Source organism: Eptatretus burgeri, chromosome 7, assembly GCF_056783735.1.
Source record: "Eptatretus burgeri isolate ZD-2024b chromosome 7, Ebu_testis_v1, whole genome shotgun sequence".
NCBI lineage: Eukaryota > Metazoa > Chordata > Myxini > Myxiniformes > Myxinidae > Eptatretus > Eptatretus burgeri.
In genome coordinates, this window is record NC_140967.1 from 17,874,826 (window position 1) to 17,890,849 (window position 16,024).

At 45.0% G+C, this 16,024-nt stretch overlaps 1 protein-coding gene across 10 annotated transcripts in view; it reads left to right on the top strand.

Annotated features, from left to right (window-relative positions):
- Positions 1 to 16,024, top strand: part of LOC147022758 (uncharacterized) — a 102,379-nt gene that overhangs the window by 3,138 nt on the left and 83,217 nt on the right. For all 10 annotated transcript variants that reach the window (XM_085887540.1, XM_085887542.1, XM_085887541.1 and 7 more), the window contains exon 2: positions 12,746 to 12,805. In XM_085887540.1, coding sequence (XP_085743666.1) covers positions 12,746 to 12,805 — 60 coding nt within the window. The remainder of the gene's footprint in view (positions 1 to 12,745; positions 12,806 to 16,024) is intronic.

Here is a 16,024-nt window from a genome sequence, read left to right on the forward strand (position 1 = left end):
AGATGTGTTAAACGTGATCGCGGAGGGATGTTGACCAGCTCCCACATTTGCAAGGCGTTGAGCCGTCAGTTTGGGTTCGCGGCAAACTGTGATCTGGTGCGGGCCCAGCTCCAGCACCGCAGATTAAAGCCGGGTGAGACAGTGCAGGAGCTGGCACAGGACATTTACCAATCAGTCAGGATCGCGTATCGGGACCTTACAGTGGAGGCATGGGACAGACTGGAACTCGAGAAATTTTTAGCTGCTCTTCCTGACCCTGAGGTCCGAGCGCTAGTGGAACTACAGGATCCACCCACCGTGCACCGAGCGGCCGAGTGCGCGGCCAGGCTGGCCTCATGGAGTCGGCCGGGTCGGGTGCCTGAGAGGCCATCGGTGACGATCCGACAGGCGGAGATTCGGGATCAGGGAGGGGGGCTGGGAGAAATTGTCATTACCCAAATGCTTCAGAGGATGAATCCTCCTGCTGAACCGCCAGGTCTATCCAAGGTGCTCTTACATAGGTCGAGTCCGGAAATCACTGTCGGGGGTCGGGGAGACTAGATCGGGCTGAGCATATAGGGTCATGCTTGGCTGGTGAGATTGTGGCGAAGTGCCTCCTTTGGTGAAAATAGTAAATTGTGGGAAAATTGCCATGGGTTTGTAAGTTCTGCTGGGTATTAGAGTGACAATCGGGACAGTGGGTAATTGGTAACAAAGCGGGCACAAGTGGCTGTCCAATGGCTGGTGCGTGGGTCAGGTGAGGAGAAGTGCTGTGTGAGTTGTTTCAAGTTAAGAAGTGAAATGTATGGTGCACACATTGATTTTTTTTTTATTGGACATGGTGTGGTAACAGTGAAGGTCATGGTCGGTGAAGTGTTCGAAATGCAGGTGTCACATGTAAGGCCGATGGGGTGGGGGGAGTCATGTGGGTTTTGTGGGTGGGGATGATGTGCTTGTCCTCAGGGATTGCTGAAGCTCACGGTGAGCGGGAATTGCGACCCCCTTCAAGGAGATTCACCCCTGGTGGCTAACGGTGACAGTGTCTGGAGGCAACTGGGAGAGGGTCTGGTTGGGCAACCAAGGCGGGTAGGACCTTGGCAACCCAGGAAGGCCAGAGGAGCCAGTGAGACCCCTTCCAGTGTGTTGTACGGGGTTAGAACTGATGGCTACCAGGGGGGTGGGAATCAAAGGGAGCGGGGCGGAGAAATGTCCGGGTGGGACTAAAGCTTACCTGTGGGCATGGTTGCACCTGAGATGCCCCCATCATCTTGTGGTAACCCACCCCACGGCCATGACGGGATTCAGCCTGCATCATTAAAATGGGGACCATGACCTAGAAATGTGATGATGACCATGGTGTGAGTGTTGTGAACATGTGTGAGTCCCACTCGATCCCGCACAACTTGACATGTGCAGCAAGGGCATGATGTCCGCATATTTTTGGGGCAAGCAAATTTGAAAATTGGCCCCCCAGGTAACGCTGGGTCTATTGGCATCCACTGGGGGACGCGGTCAAGTGTAAATATCCCGTGAATTGTGTCGTTAAGGCTTAGAGTAGGAATGTAAAGTATAAGTGTTGTGTTTTTGTGGAACCTGTTGTTTCCCCCCCCCAGATCACTGGAAGAGTGTTGGACAAGAGCGATGATCTAGAGGATGGAGTGCAACTTCGCTCAGTGCTCTCATGTGATAAAATAAAAAAAATGAATGATTGTTTAGGCGAGGATAAGGCCATAAGGGGGTAGTACATTAAGCAGGGCAGGTAAGTTAGCTGCGGCTCGCTGCCCATTGCCCCTCCTACTTTATTTCGTTAGGTTAATTAGGTGTGAGTCGGTAAGTGTTAAGGCTGGTACGGTAGCGCCTGTGATATACCTTGCAGGAGCTTCAGTACCAGAGGAGGGGGCAGTGTTACGTCTGAGGGGGGTATGCATTCAAAGGGTAATTAGGATGTTTAATTAGGTATGCCATGCTGTTCGAGTGTACCAGGATCTCGATGTAATAAGTAGCAATTCAGTGGTGATAAGTTGTCTCGTAAATGTCCATTTCTTCAAGGGGGAAATGATAATTGTCACGTAATTAGATAGGGAGATGGGTTAGGGTAAGTGTGTCTGCGTAAACCCTTTTAGTATTCCCTGGAGGCTTGCCGTGACGTCACAGGACAGTGCTGTGGATGGCTTCGCCCCGTGATCACGATTGGCGGAAGGCGACGGCGGAGGGCCAATAAAACCGCTCAATTGGAAGTGACGAGGACTCGAGGATAAAAAGGTTCTGTTCGGGGAAAAGGGGTGGAAGAAGAAGATCGATAAAGAAAAACGGTTTTGGTGGAGGCTGTTGGGGTCGGAGCGTGCTCTATTGTTGCGCTGGTTCGTTCCTGGATTCATCGTGTCTCGTGGCCTTGCTGTGCCTCGTGCCTCACCTCGGTTGGCTCTGGGGTTCTGCTGGCTCGGAGTACGGGGTCGAATGGCGGGCGGACCTGCCTCCCTCTCCTGCTCGCAACTTGGCGCCAGAACTGGCTCCCTGGCGGCTGTGAGCGGACTTGGGCCGACACCACGAGGTCGACAGCACCACGGTGTCTCCTGCCCCTGACGAGCGCAACACCAGCTCGTCCGACGCCAATCCAGGAACTGTTGCGTCTACACCACGGGCCAGCCTGACCACCAGGACTGTGTGTGTGTGTGTGTGTGTGTGTGTGTGTGTGTGTGTGTGTGTGTGTGTGTGTGTGTGTGTGTGTGTGTGTGTGTGTGTGTGTGTGTGTGTGTGTGTGTGTGTGTGTGTGTACCTGGCGCCTTAGAGGGTTTGAGATTTTTATATCCATTGGAATTGTTTGTGTTTTCCCCACGCCCGTACCCACACCACCATCCCGTCGAATCGTCCCGGATCCCTCCTCTTGCAGAGTCTTATTATTTCTGGTTAGAGAAATAAACATTATTAACTCAGTGAAAAGCGACTCGTGCCACCTTCCTCGTCCCGTTTGCGGTAGAGCGATTAAAACTGCCATCTTTGGGTTATAAAAAATAAACCGCCTCCATCGTTTCGGCTCATTCTACGTTGGTGGGACTGTTCAAGTCCCGTGGACGTCACGATATATATATATATATATATATATATATATATATATATATATATATATATATATATATATATATATATATATATATATATGTATCTTTCTGCAATGTGGGGCATCTGTGCATTCTGAAACCGTTTTCCGACCGATTAGTGCAACCAAAGTCAGAGCATCCCTGTCATTTTGTAAGAATGGAACCAACCGATTCACAGTGGATGGAAATAAAATGGTGCACATGACCAGAATTGTCCGGAAACGTCATGCTGCAATTCTGTATGTACATGGACTTCAGTGTCAGCGTGCCAAAGCTCTCAGGGATGAGTTGTCGGTTCACCAAAATTATGTGGGAGAGGAGGGGGGGGGGTTATTGGACTCGCCATAGCTTGTGGTGGACTGCGTCAGGTTGTCTTCACATTGGGGTGCGTAAGGCTCTCCGTAAGTCTTGCTAAGGGTTGTCTGCCTCACTGTAACTTTGGGGGGCGGGAGGGTGTTGGCTCACCATTGTGTCCACACCAGGTACATACATATGCAGCCATTGCACATAAGGTGCAAAACGATTCCTGGGAATTTTTTCTTGCGTGTTGTGCGCTAAGCGCATGCAAGTGGTTACCACTGTTTCAAAAATGTCAAAAAATGAAGTTTGTTCCATTGCCTTCTCACTACATTTTCCTGAAAGTGTAAGTCTGAGTTCAGACCAAAAAAACCATATAGCTTAATTATATATATATATATATATATATATATATATATATATATATATATATATACACACACACACATACCGAAATATACTTTGAAGAAGGCAGTCCGGGAGCCAACCGATCAAAATTAAAAAAAAATTGCCCGGTCTGCTATAAAATTTTTGTGTTGATTTTCATAAAGAGACACCCTTTGAGTATATGAAAACCAATGTTGGCAATGGTGAAATTCTTGCGCAACAACACAGTCAACACTTTTGCGAGCCCCCTCTGATAACAAAATGTTGGCAAAAGCGAAGATGTAGGATGGGGGTAGGGGTAATTCATATTGTCCTAAAATCATAACCGCTAAACCTATATACACAAATGACCCCTCATATTAAAGAGGAGTTCATTTCCTATATCACAATTGGTGTAGATTTAACCTACCTACAATTGACAAGGTTATATGTCAAACAACAAAAGATTTATGTAACTCAGAAATGCTTGACTATCAATGGGGTCAGGAACAAGAACATACTTTTACATGCCATGGTTTTAAGGAAGATAAAATTAGAAATGGATTATATTAACACAATATTGTGACATTAAACATCCTCTTCAGAGGAAGAGTCACTCTCTGAAACAACTCCACCACATGAACCTCTCTGACCAAGGCATATGCATGTCACTCAGCAAGGCACAGCAGCCTTTTTGCATGAACATCGTTTCAGACATTTGGATAATTTGCACATGCATGACACCGTTTTGTCTATGTTTGGCTTGGCTGGCTTAGACATGAGAATTGGGACCAGTTTTCCATTGATAAGGGTTCTGCCAAATGTTGTGGCTGGGGGAAGTGCTCGGTCACTGAGATGTGCACGTCTATACAGAAGCAATTGATACAATGCTCTTAAAACAAGGAAGTAAAACGCATCTTCTGTTGCTGGCAGTGACCTAAGGTCTAATTTTGAAGAGACAAACATATGCTGCCTGAGGGTATCCAAACAGCTGAACCCTTTTTTGCCATGCAGAGCAGTCCAGTATACTCTGGCCTCATCAATGACACATTCTGTTGCTGCCATTTCACTATCTCTTCCAATATCAACAAGGTGGGGAAGGTTTCCTATCAGTCCCAGAGAAACCTGTGCCGCTCTTCTTTTCACAGGAACACAGGCATCATCCCAACTGACTGGAAGAGGGGCCTTGTTGTCCCTCTCTGGAAAGGGAAGGGTGATCGCCAAGACTGCAACAACCACCGAGGGGTGACGCTGCTCTCAGTGCCGGGCAAGGTCTTTGCTCAGATAATTCTCGATAGGGTTCGCCACCATCTGCTTGAGCACCAGCCTCCAGAGCAGTCAGGCTTTACACCAAAGAGGTCAACGATTGACCGTATCCTTGCACTTCGTGTCCTCACCGAACGCAGACGAGAGTTTCGGCAGGGGCTGCTTGCAGCCTATGTTGATCTCTGTAAAGCGTTCGATTCAGTGAATCGGGATGTCCTCTGGAGGATTCTTGGTCTTCGTGGGGTGCCACCGAAAATGATCGATCTGATGTCTGAACTCTACTCTGGTACTGAGAGTGCTGTGAAGTGTGGTGGTACCATCTCTGACTTATTTCCAGTTGTTACTGGAGTTCGTCAGGGATGTGTACTTGCCCCCACACTTTTCAGCGCTTGTATGGACTGGATTTTAGGGAGGATGTCGGAGAGATCAAGTTGCGGTGCATCGTTTGGCAATGTCAAGATCTCGGACCTTGATTTTGCAGATGATGCAGTCATCTTTGCGGAGACTTTAGACATCCTCTTGGGGGCCCTCGAGGTGCTGAATGAGGAGTCGGAGCCGTTGGGATTACGGATTTCTTGGGTCAAAACTAAGATCCAGGCTTTCGGTGACATCTTGGATGCTGCTGTCCTGTCTGTGTGTTTGTGGTGAGGATGTTGAGGTCGTGGATAGATTCACTTACCTTGGCAGTGATATTCATGTCTCCGCAGGTTGTGAGCCGGAGGTCAATAGACATCTGGGTCGGGCCTGGGGAGTCATGGATTCACTGGATCATGGGGTGTGGCGCTGCCGGTACCTGTGCGGGAGGACGAAAGTCCGAGTCTTCAGGTCCTTGGTACTTCCAGTCTTGCTCTATGGGTGCGAGACTTGGACTTTGACCAAGGATCTGAGACGGAGACTTAATTCCTTTGGTACCAGGTCTCTTCGAAGAATCCTTGGCTATCGCTGGTCGGATTTTGTGTCCAACGAGCGGTTGCTGAGAGAGACTCGGATGGGATTTGTTACCTGCATAGTCCGTGAGCGTCAGCTGCGGCTGTATGGACATGTGGCTCGTTTTCCTGACGCTGATCCTGCTCACCAGATTCTCTCAGCGAGGGAGTCTCATGAGTGGAGGAGGCCAGTGGGCCGACCACGTGCCTCATGGTTGCAGCAGGTTGACCATCATCTCAAGGAGATGGGGATGGGCCTGGCATCTGCCTGGGGGATGGCCAGATGGAGGCCCCTGGAGTACCGGCGGAAAGTGGACGCAGCGACGCGCTGTTCTGGCACATGCTCCCATACCTGACCTGACCTCTTCTTTTCCCCTTCTGAATGGGTAGCTCACTGTGTCACATCCACACAACACATATGTGCACAGAAGTGTAGCTGCGACATCAAGAGGATTTTCTGGTACTTCTTGCTCAACACTTCTACCAGCTCATGAATAGGTAGGTATTGATTCTGCCATTGTATCCAGAGTTCTTGCAATGTGTTCAAGCAGCAGAAGTGATATATACACAGCATAATTATGTCTGTATCTGTTGCATGCACAACAGCTCGATGGTGATCAAGATATTCCACACAATATGCAAGATGAGCAATAATCCTTGTGTCTGCCTCTTCATGTTCTTCACAAGGTAAGTCCAGAACTGAACTTGATGCTGATGTGATGGAAAGAGTGTGACCTTTGTTTTCCATCATACCACCAAGAATGATGGTCACTCCATCCGGAATAGCTTCAGGACTCTCACAAAGGGAAGTGCCAATGAAGTTCTGAAGATTTCCTTTATTTCTTGGATTCTTCATGAGTAAATTCCAGTCCGGAATTTCTAGACTCTTGGATGGTGAGAATTGTCTTGCCTGGTCTGTCTGGTTTCTCCTCTGCTGCTCATCACCCTTCAAAGTATGGCTATCATCAAAATCAAACTGATCACCAATGATGTTGACACAGTTGCACATTTCAGGTTTCAACTGCAGGAGCTTGCGAAGATACAGCATGGGGAAGTTCACCAAATGTTTTTGCACCCATTTTTTGGTATTTATTTCCAAATGCCATTGTGTCTACCAGATAAACTGTGTATAGGTCACTCTGTGGTAATGATGGCAGCTGTAAAACAACATCCTGCTCAGCTTCAGCAATTAGCACTGCCACGAAATCAGACTTGTTGCCTTTGCGCATTACAAACCCCTGTGCTAAGCGTGGATCAACCTCAAACAGGGATGATGGATAGTCTGTCCACTCATGGGAAAATGCAATCTGTCTTGTGACTGGGTCGGCATCTCGATAGAAACACAGCACACGTGTCGTTGCAGTCTCATCTTGATAGATCCTGATTAAACTGTTTCCTTGATGGTTTTGATTTCTTCTGTGAGGAGAAAGTTACCAGCTTCAGTGGTTCAATCTTAATAGAGACCACCTCTTCTGCTTTCATAATGGCTTCCATGCCCTTAGCTTGAGCATGGACCAAGTCTTTTGAAGCATCCTTCTCACCAGTTGCTCTATTGAGCAGATCCACTTGGTTGTTACACTGGAATGGGTTTATCATCTGCTGGCATATCACTTTCTTGATCTCCTCAACATGCATATGTTCTTCTGTTGCCTGCTTCTGTGTTTATCCATGATGAGTAGATTCCTGTTGGCCTAGATTAGCCATAGACTTTATGTTCTCTGATACAGCTGTGAGAAATGGTGCTGTCTTCACATATTTATCTCGAGCAGCTGGTGCCTGAGATATGCCTTTGAACAGAGATGTCTTCCCTTCATTGTTGTATGTCTGCTCCAGGGCCATGTCACTCCAAACACCATTGAATTTTCCTTTGGAAGAGTGAACTGTGAAGTACCCAACCTGGATCCAGCAAACCTTAACCGAACTGTGTTCAATAGAGTAAGAGGATTTTGGGGGTAGGGGTAACTTTGGTTGACAAAAATGTTAATTTTCTCTTTAAAAATTGATAGAACTCACTCAAATTTGCTGTTTTAATTAGCCAAGGATACCATGTTCATCTCACATTAAGAGAAATTAGTATTCTAATGCAGCATCTGCCTATGATAAGAAAAGTTCTAAAGGCCATCTTCAAAAAACGTTATTTTTAAGGCATTTTTCACAAAATTATGTACTTTTACGAGGTTTACTTCCACAAAGGCAATTTTTTTGTCATTTTACAATGCACTGATTGAATTCTTACATTTAGTTCACATTTATTTTTCATGAATGTGCTTTTTTAATTTTTTTAGAAATTTTATTGACAATTGCTGTTTTATCAAATTTTTCAAATCTTCCTCAAACAAAAACGTCCGCCAAAATTTTTCGCAAGAGCTTATGAATTGCCAACATTGGTTTTCATGAACTGCAAACATATATCTAAACATCCTGGGGGTGTAAAATTTTATAGCAGAGGCTGTAAGGTCCAACCCTAAAACAGCCTCGTACACAGGTTGGCTCCCGGACTAAGGGGTACCTATTCTGATGGTTTTGCGAGTTTTCAATGAAATTACCTAATTTTTCTTTTTTGGCAAAATAAATGAAGGTCAGAGTATGTAACTTATTCCAGCAACTAATCTAATAATCAAAATACCAATTACTGGGATTATTAAGAAATGATACATCCCTATTTTTTTTTTTATTACTGCTCTATTCAGTGACTGTCAGATGCTGAAAAGCACAAAAAGAGAGAAGATTTATCGAACAAATTCTTGGACGTAAATTTTCAATTCAATCAATTATGGGAGTAACAAAAAGCTCTCTAAATTCTCCAAAACTGTTTTAACTGCCTTCTGAATTAATAAAATATTTTTTAAATACCTGGAAAAATAATTTACATTTTTTTTTTTTAATAAAATTAATTTTTTAATCAAATTCAAAAAAGTTTGACGTGCAGTCGGACAAAAATGCAAAATTACTCTAAACCAAAGCCATGCATGTTTTCAATTTTTTTTTATACTATTATATCTACATCACTGTGCCCCATTTGTAAATAAATTTTAGTGAAAATAATCTGATGCACAGAAGAATAAGAGCATTTTTTTTTTTAAAACGTGACGTGCAGTCGGACATTTGGGTTGGAAAGTTCGGTCAAGCCGCTGGAATTAAGTATCCACCCGGATCATCAATTTTTTTTTTACATTGATTAATTATTGGTTTTAATTTGAATAACTTAAGACGCGTAAATATGAGTTATTGATAAACTAGTCATTTTGTTAGGGGATTTCATAGTCCCAGGCCTTAAAAGGGCAATAAAACAAGAAAAAAATAAAAATATGCCAGAATGTGCATATATCATGCGAATCCACCACTGACCGACACAAATGCTGATTTTCTCAGACGGTGGGTGACAACCTTTTGATTAGATGAGAAATTTCATATGGAATGTTTTATATGTTGTATTTTTGCATGGTCTAATATATGTCATATTATAAGGTGAAACAGGAAAAAAGGCCAATACTGGGCATATATATTCAGTAATATACATCATAGACCCATGAACCTATATATTTTAATGTCCTATGGAACACTCTCTGTGCAATGAACCAAATTTCATGACCAGTAGTAGTCTTTGTGACTTTAAAAAATGCCACTCAAGTCAGGGTATGCTCTAAAATAGGGGTGGTAACCACTTGCATGCACTTAGCCTGTGACACCTTCAGAGCAGAAATAATATTTTTTTGCAACAGTTTATATTTGAAACACAAATCGCGTATCCAACTGAAAATAAATAAATCTAGTCTCTGAATATTTTACAGAAGTCTCAGGAGGGAGGGATTTACAGTCATGCGCCACTTAACGATGGGGTTACGTTCTGAGAAACTCGTCGTTAAGCGACGTCGTCTTTGTGCGAACATCATTTTTTTTTTCATTTTCGGTTTCGAACATCGTACTTACACAAACATAGACACCAAGGCTATATGGTATAGCCGATTGCTCCTCGGATACAAACCTGTACAGCATGTAACTGTACTGAATACTGTCGGCAATTGTAACACACATCAAAGAGGGATGGAAGACACGTTAGATTTACCTTTGTGCAGTTCATGACGGCCATCGGTATTGTTTGCAGCAGCTTACAACCTCCTCTCACATTGATTATAGAAAGGTGAATAAATAGCGTTTGGATTTTATAAATACGTAATCATTGCATTGATGTTATGATTTACAAATGAAGAAACGAGCACCTGTCAATTGTGATATACTTTCGGAACAGTGCGATTGTTTTAACAACATAAAAAGCTTCACTAAAAATAAATTTGTGTTTTAATTGACGAACAACAACGATTTATTCGTGGAATTCTTCAATTCAAAGGTAATTTACTTGCTCGAAGGTAAACGTGCAAACATTGGTTCAGTTTGAAAGCCGATTTCCTTGAATCCCGATTTAGCACGACCTTGTTTTTTTTAGCGATGACATTTTATGGACCAACGATCGCATTATAACGGGGTCACACTGTCGTTGTTTATTATCATTATGAGGTATTATGTTCTGTAGTGTACATAATTGTATGTGCTATTTTTATACGAGGCTTCATCACTCAGCGATAGGAATTTTTCAGAGCTGGCAGACCCGTCGTATATGCGATCCGTCGTTGCCCGGAACGTCGTTAAGCGGCGCATGACTGTATTTTAATTTCATTCTTTCAGCCAAGGCCAAGCAAAGGAAGGTCGAGGCCATTTATTCCTGGTGGATGAAACACTCTGCAACCCATGCCTGCGGAAAACAGACTTTTTGGAACGCCGGTCGCATTTTTCATCCGATCAGCATGTAATTTTGTTTAAAATATATTCTCCATGGGTAAGGCGCTCCGATGTTAAAAGTTTTGTGTTCATTGCTGAAGCAGTGGCGGAGAAAACAAATTTAAAGTGAATCAAGGTGATGGAGTAAGGGCGGAACTAAAAATAATAGTGAGTGCCTTGGCCGACATTCGATAACATGGTCGAGGATGATTGTGGATGTTTCTTACTCGTTTTAATCGTTCAGGTTAGTCCACGGCCTAACGGTTCACCATGAACCCACCCTATAAACCAACTTCCTGGGTATCAAAACATTGAATAACTTGGGTTGAACTACCTTAAAAAATTGGTTTTGATCAGTAACCCGTTTTCAACAGTTTCTTTGAATATATTTTTGAAAATGTACACACAGTGAAGTCATCATTGAATGTACAAAACAACAATATTTTCCCCCAGTTAGAACACCATCAGAAGGATTTTGCTATTCACCTTCTACTGGCATCAAATATATGAAAACCATTCACATATCCATCAAAACAATCAACTTTAAACATTTTGGGCACTCAGACATTCATCTAAAAAGCTCCCTCCATACATTCATACATTCATTCATTCAATCTTTCTCTCCACCTATGAGGGGTCAGAGGGCTCACATGCCTGGTGTTGGCTTAATGATTAGGGTGGTGGGCTTGGGATTGTGGGGTCCTCAGTTGAAATCTTGCTTGGCTGTTGAATTGATACCAGGTGGGGTTGACTCGGCCTTTCATCCTTCTAAGGTCGGCAAAGTGAGTACCAGCTTGCAGGGATGATTGAGCCATTCGAGTATCCTTTGTCGGAGTGGCGACCCGTCCAGGATTGTGCCCAATAGTCCCAGGAGACTACTTTGGCAGCACAATCTCTCTGTGTATTGTAGAGTATGATCCCAATGGATGGATATGGCTCACCATCGCTTGGGGATGGTGTGGGGCTCACCTTCATTGGGGGGGGGGGTGCATTAGGCTTGCCATAACTATTGGGAAGGGTCGCCTGGTTCACTGCAACGCATGGGGGGGGGGTGAGGAGGAGGGGGATGGGTGGCATTAGTTGACTCGCCACAGCTGGGGGGGGGGGCGGAGGGGAGCATTGGACTTGCCATAACTGTGCAGAAATGGGGGGGAGGTGTCACGTCATAACAAACAGACACACAAACAAAAGTATGTACAAGATTTCAACGTTTGCAATACACATGTGCCATAGCCTTGCATGGTTTCTTTTCCAGTGCACTGCCTAGTGGGGAGGGTGGTTACCCATGACCTGACTCAGGGTACCCCTTGCATGTTTGCAAATCTCTTCTTTTTTTGTTGGAGATTGGCCCAGCTGTTTTATTTCTTCCCCCCCCCCCCTGTAATTTTCAGTACGATACAAACAGAGAATTTCCTTGAGCCAGGGGATTTTGTGGTGGTGGGGGGGGGGAGGTATGGAGGTAGTCCACGATGGAGGTAACCTCATTGGAGTCCATGATAGAGGTAACATGGTCTCCAGAAGTGCTGAAGCTTCCTCTTTGTGTAATCTGTACATCAGACCCAGACCTGCTATAGTTCTCCATGGTAGGGGGTTTACATTAAATTCCTATGGAGGGGCCTTGATACGTACAGCATAACATTTCACATCATCCAGCTTCGTAAGATGCATGATGCTTGCAACCAATGCAAGAGGAGCATTCTCCGTTGGGCTCCGGACATGGGCTTTGTACACTCTGGCTCGGCCAGGTGGATCCAAATATGGAGCAATACTACGAAGGACACTCGCTCTTTGTTGAGCTCTCATGGCAATGGAATTCTGGTGAGACAGTGGAAGCCCAACCTCCGGGAGAACCTGGCTCCACATATGTCCAGCTTATGTACTCACTACAGGGGCTTCATCAAAATTCACATTTCTGTCGAAGTTTTGAGGAGTCGACTCCAAAAGTTGTGCAAGCAGTGTGCAGTGTTTTGGTGTTAACTGCAAGTACGTTTTTGGTTTCCAAACACTGTATGGACACGAGTTTGTCTTGTTTTTCAGGCAATTTGAACTGGATTTGCGCTTTTACGATGGAGATGACCCGCTTAGTGTTTGGGACAGGTACGTTGCTATCTTGTGGTTTCCTTTTGTATTATGCAAGCAATTGTCTTGGTACGCCAAGTCTGGATGTAAGGTTACCCCACATTACTGATTTCATTTTTATTTTCCTTTTGCTGTCAAGTTTGTGAAAAATTTACAACACTTTGATTGCCATTGGAGCGGACAATATTAATTTTTTGATGTCATCCATTTCTGTTCCTCCATTAGTTTTTATTTCTTGCTCTCTCTACCTTTACCTCTGTCACCGAAGTTGGACGGAGGTTGTTTTCACATTATTTCTGTTTGTCTGTCTGTCACGTTATCTCCCCATAAATGTTTGTGCAGAAATTCACCAAAGTTGGTAGTTGTGATTCACTACATGGCAAGAAGATGCGAGAGCAGCAGTATCTTTTTTTTTTTTTTGGCCCCACCCTAAAAGTCAAATTCTGGAAAATGCAATCATGGGCACTTTTTTCCAACGAAGCTTTATATTTTGGATTTGAAAAAAAAAATAGATACATTTACATTATTGAGCCAAACCAGAATTGTCTCATGTAAATATGGAAGAATTTTATGCTATAAGGGCAGGTTCTTGCTTGCTTGAATGTTGTTACGGATTAGTACATCCGATATAAATACTATATGATTGGAAATGTTAAGTTTGGTGATATGATTCTGATAATTTGGGGACAAAAGGCAACTCGAGTTTCAGTGAATGAATTAAATGAGATGTAAAGTGGGACAAAGGATTCGTGCACAGACATCGGTATGCGTCATGGGCAGTGACATCAAGACGGATGGTCAACAGAGCTTTGAAGATGACCGGTGTCGTGGCTGAATGCTTTCGTCAACAGGGATATTACATGGTGTGAATGAAGTGGGTGAAAGTTTTATTATGAAAATGACGCTCTCAACCAACGGTTAAGCTGTGGTCAATCTTTGGACTCAGACAGGGTGTCGCCTTGCTGTGAGATTGACCTTGCGAGTTTGCCATAAAAAGGTGAAGCGATGAGCGATCAGGAGAAAGAAGGACAAGTAGATGTGATTTGGAGGTGACCGGAGATCCAGCTCCAGCAGCGTGCGGAGCTTTGAAACTGTGGAGTGCTGGGCACAGTGGGTGACGGGCAGCGACGCTCTCGTGAGCTTTTGAACTGAGCACACAGTGACCACTGACCTAGTGTACGGCTTTACTCCTGCTGGCCGATCGGTTGCGCGCACGAAGCGCCAACACAGCACACGCCAAGGTCGTCCCTCTTTCACCTCTCACCTTCTAGCGGTTTGGCAAGAGACATGGTGAAATCCATACTGCATGAGCCTTCGTGCAGGGCTTGCACGCTCTATACTCATAGCTGACCGTTAATCTGCAAGGTTTGTTTCTGCACCACCATCCATGTTCATATTTTCTTCATCTACACGGCAGAAGGTTTACATATCTGCACGCTTGTTTGACATGGCAAGAGGTATAATTGCATGTTTGGACACTGCAAGATCTTAAAGAGCAGGTTTTGTGTCGCTGATGACTCCGTGTGATTCGAAGGTTGTAATCGCATTAGTAATCGTTAGGCAATTATTTTATTGCATTTGAAAATCAAAATATGCTGAAATTAACTTTCAAGTCAAAACTTTTGTGATCGAAAAACAGACCGGAATTTACCTAAGATGACATTGTTACGAATATGGAAGCCTACTGCACACAAGACAGAGTCCTGATCTATAGCTCAGTTATATTGGCAAGTGTGTTTCTAGTTAGGGTCCAGTCCCTAGGCTAATGGGAATCAAGTGTACTTGCGCTGTGGATTATTTTATAGATAGGATTTTTACATCACCGACAACAACAACAACACTTTGCTCTTGGCATTCTTCCCTTGTCTGGAATTCCATGCCTCAGGTGGTGTGCCTTTCTGTGTGGATTTCGCACCATATATGGTCACAAAGCGTTTCGCTTCAGCTGCGTGCCAAATAAGGGTGTATGTCGTTTTCTGCCCAATGGGTGTCGAGCAGACCAGAGTCGGGGCGGTCCTTGGCAAGAAGGCGGAGCCGCGACATGCCGTGCACCCAATGGGAGCAGAACACTGGAGCGGACGCCCCCCCCCCCCAAAAAAAAGCGACAAAGAAGAAGCAACGAATGATTGCGTCCAGTCTGCTCGAGTGCGCGTCCAGTCTGAGTGTGCATCGTGTCTGCTCGAGTGCATGTCTCTGTCCGGGTCTGCGGCCGACTGCATCGCGCGGATCCGAGGCGTCTCGTCTGGCGCATTGCTGCGGACGGTCGACCATCTCAACTCGGGAGATTATCTCGTGTCGCCTGCCTGCGAGCCGGAGGAGCGTGCCAACGCCCGACACTACCCTCCGTACCTGGAGCTTGGAGCGGCCTCTGTTACGGGTTCGAATCCTGATACCCCAAGATCGTCGAGTACCACACGAGGTGGACAAGTCCATGTCTTTCTGGGCATTTTGTGTGTGTGTGTCCTTGGGCCCCGTCTTTAAGTAACAACTGTGTAAGTGCTTTCCTTACCAATTGTACATTGCATTTCTGAATAGCATGATAACTCTGCTCTTGTGTGCTTCCCCTCCCCGATTATTGTAACATAAATACCCCTCTTGTTGAATGTACCAGCTCGTTTCTGTGTTTCTTTCATTGGCTTCGCATGGTTGGAAAATAGCGAAGCGGCAAATTGTTCATTTGGTCCGGCGCGGCTCTGGTAACTCCGCTCGGTTACGCCGAGCCGTTACCCGCGACTCGGATCGGACAGAGTCGGCCGAAGGTGTGGTTTCCCCGGTAGTTGGACGGCGTGAGTACTTAGGTAAATTGGAGTTAGACAAGTGGACCCTACCTCACGCCGTCAAAATATTGGTGACCACGGTCCTCTCATGGACCCATGCCTTTCGGAGTTCTCCGAGAAGCATGATCTAGATTCCGGGTGTTCGGTGGAGCAGACTCTACTGCTCCACCTTGCGGTCGTGCTCGCCATCGACACCTTGCCCCACAACACTATGACGTCATGTTCTCCGAAAACTTCGTGAACATTCAGAAACAGCATGTGAACAATGGCGAGATGCGAATCAGAGAGTGATTTCAGCGGGGATGAAATTGAGTGTTTTCATTCCGATATTGCCGAGGACGAGTCTGAGGATGACGGGAATTTATACTATGGAGTTTCTGGCTCTGAGCCATATAAATTTGAGCCACTTAAAAGTGCCAGAAAACGGCCTATTTTGTCTCTCCTTATTGAGAAGAGTTGT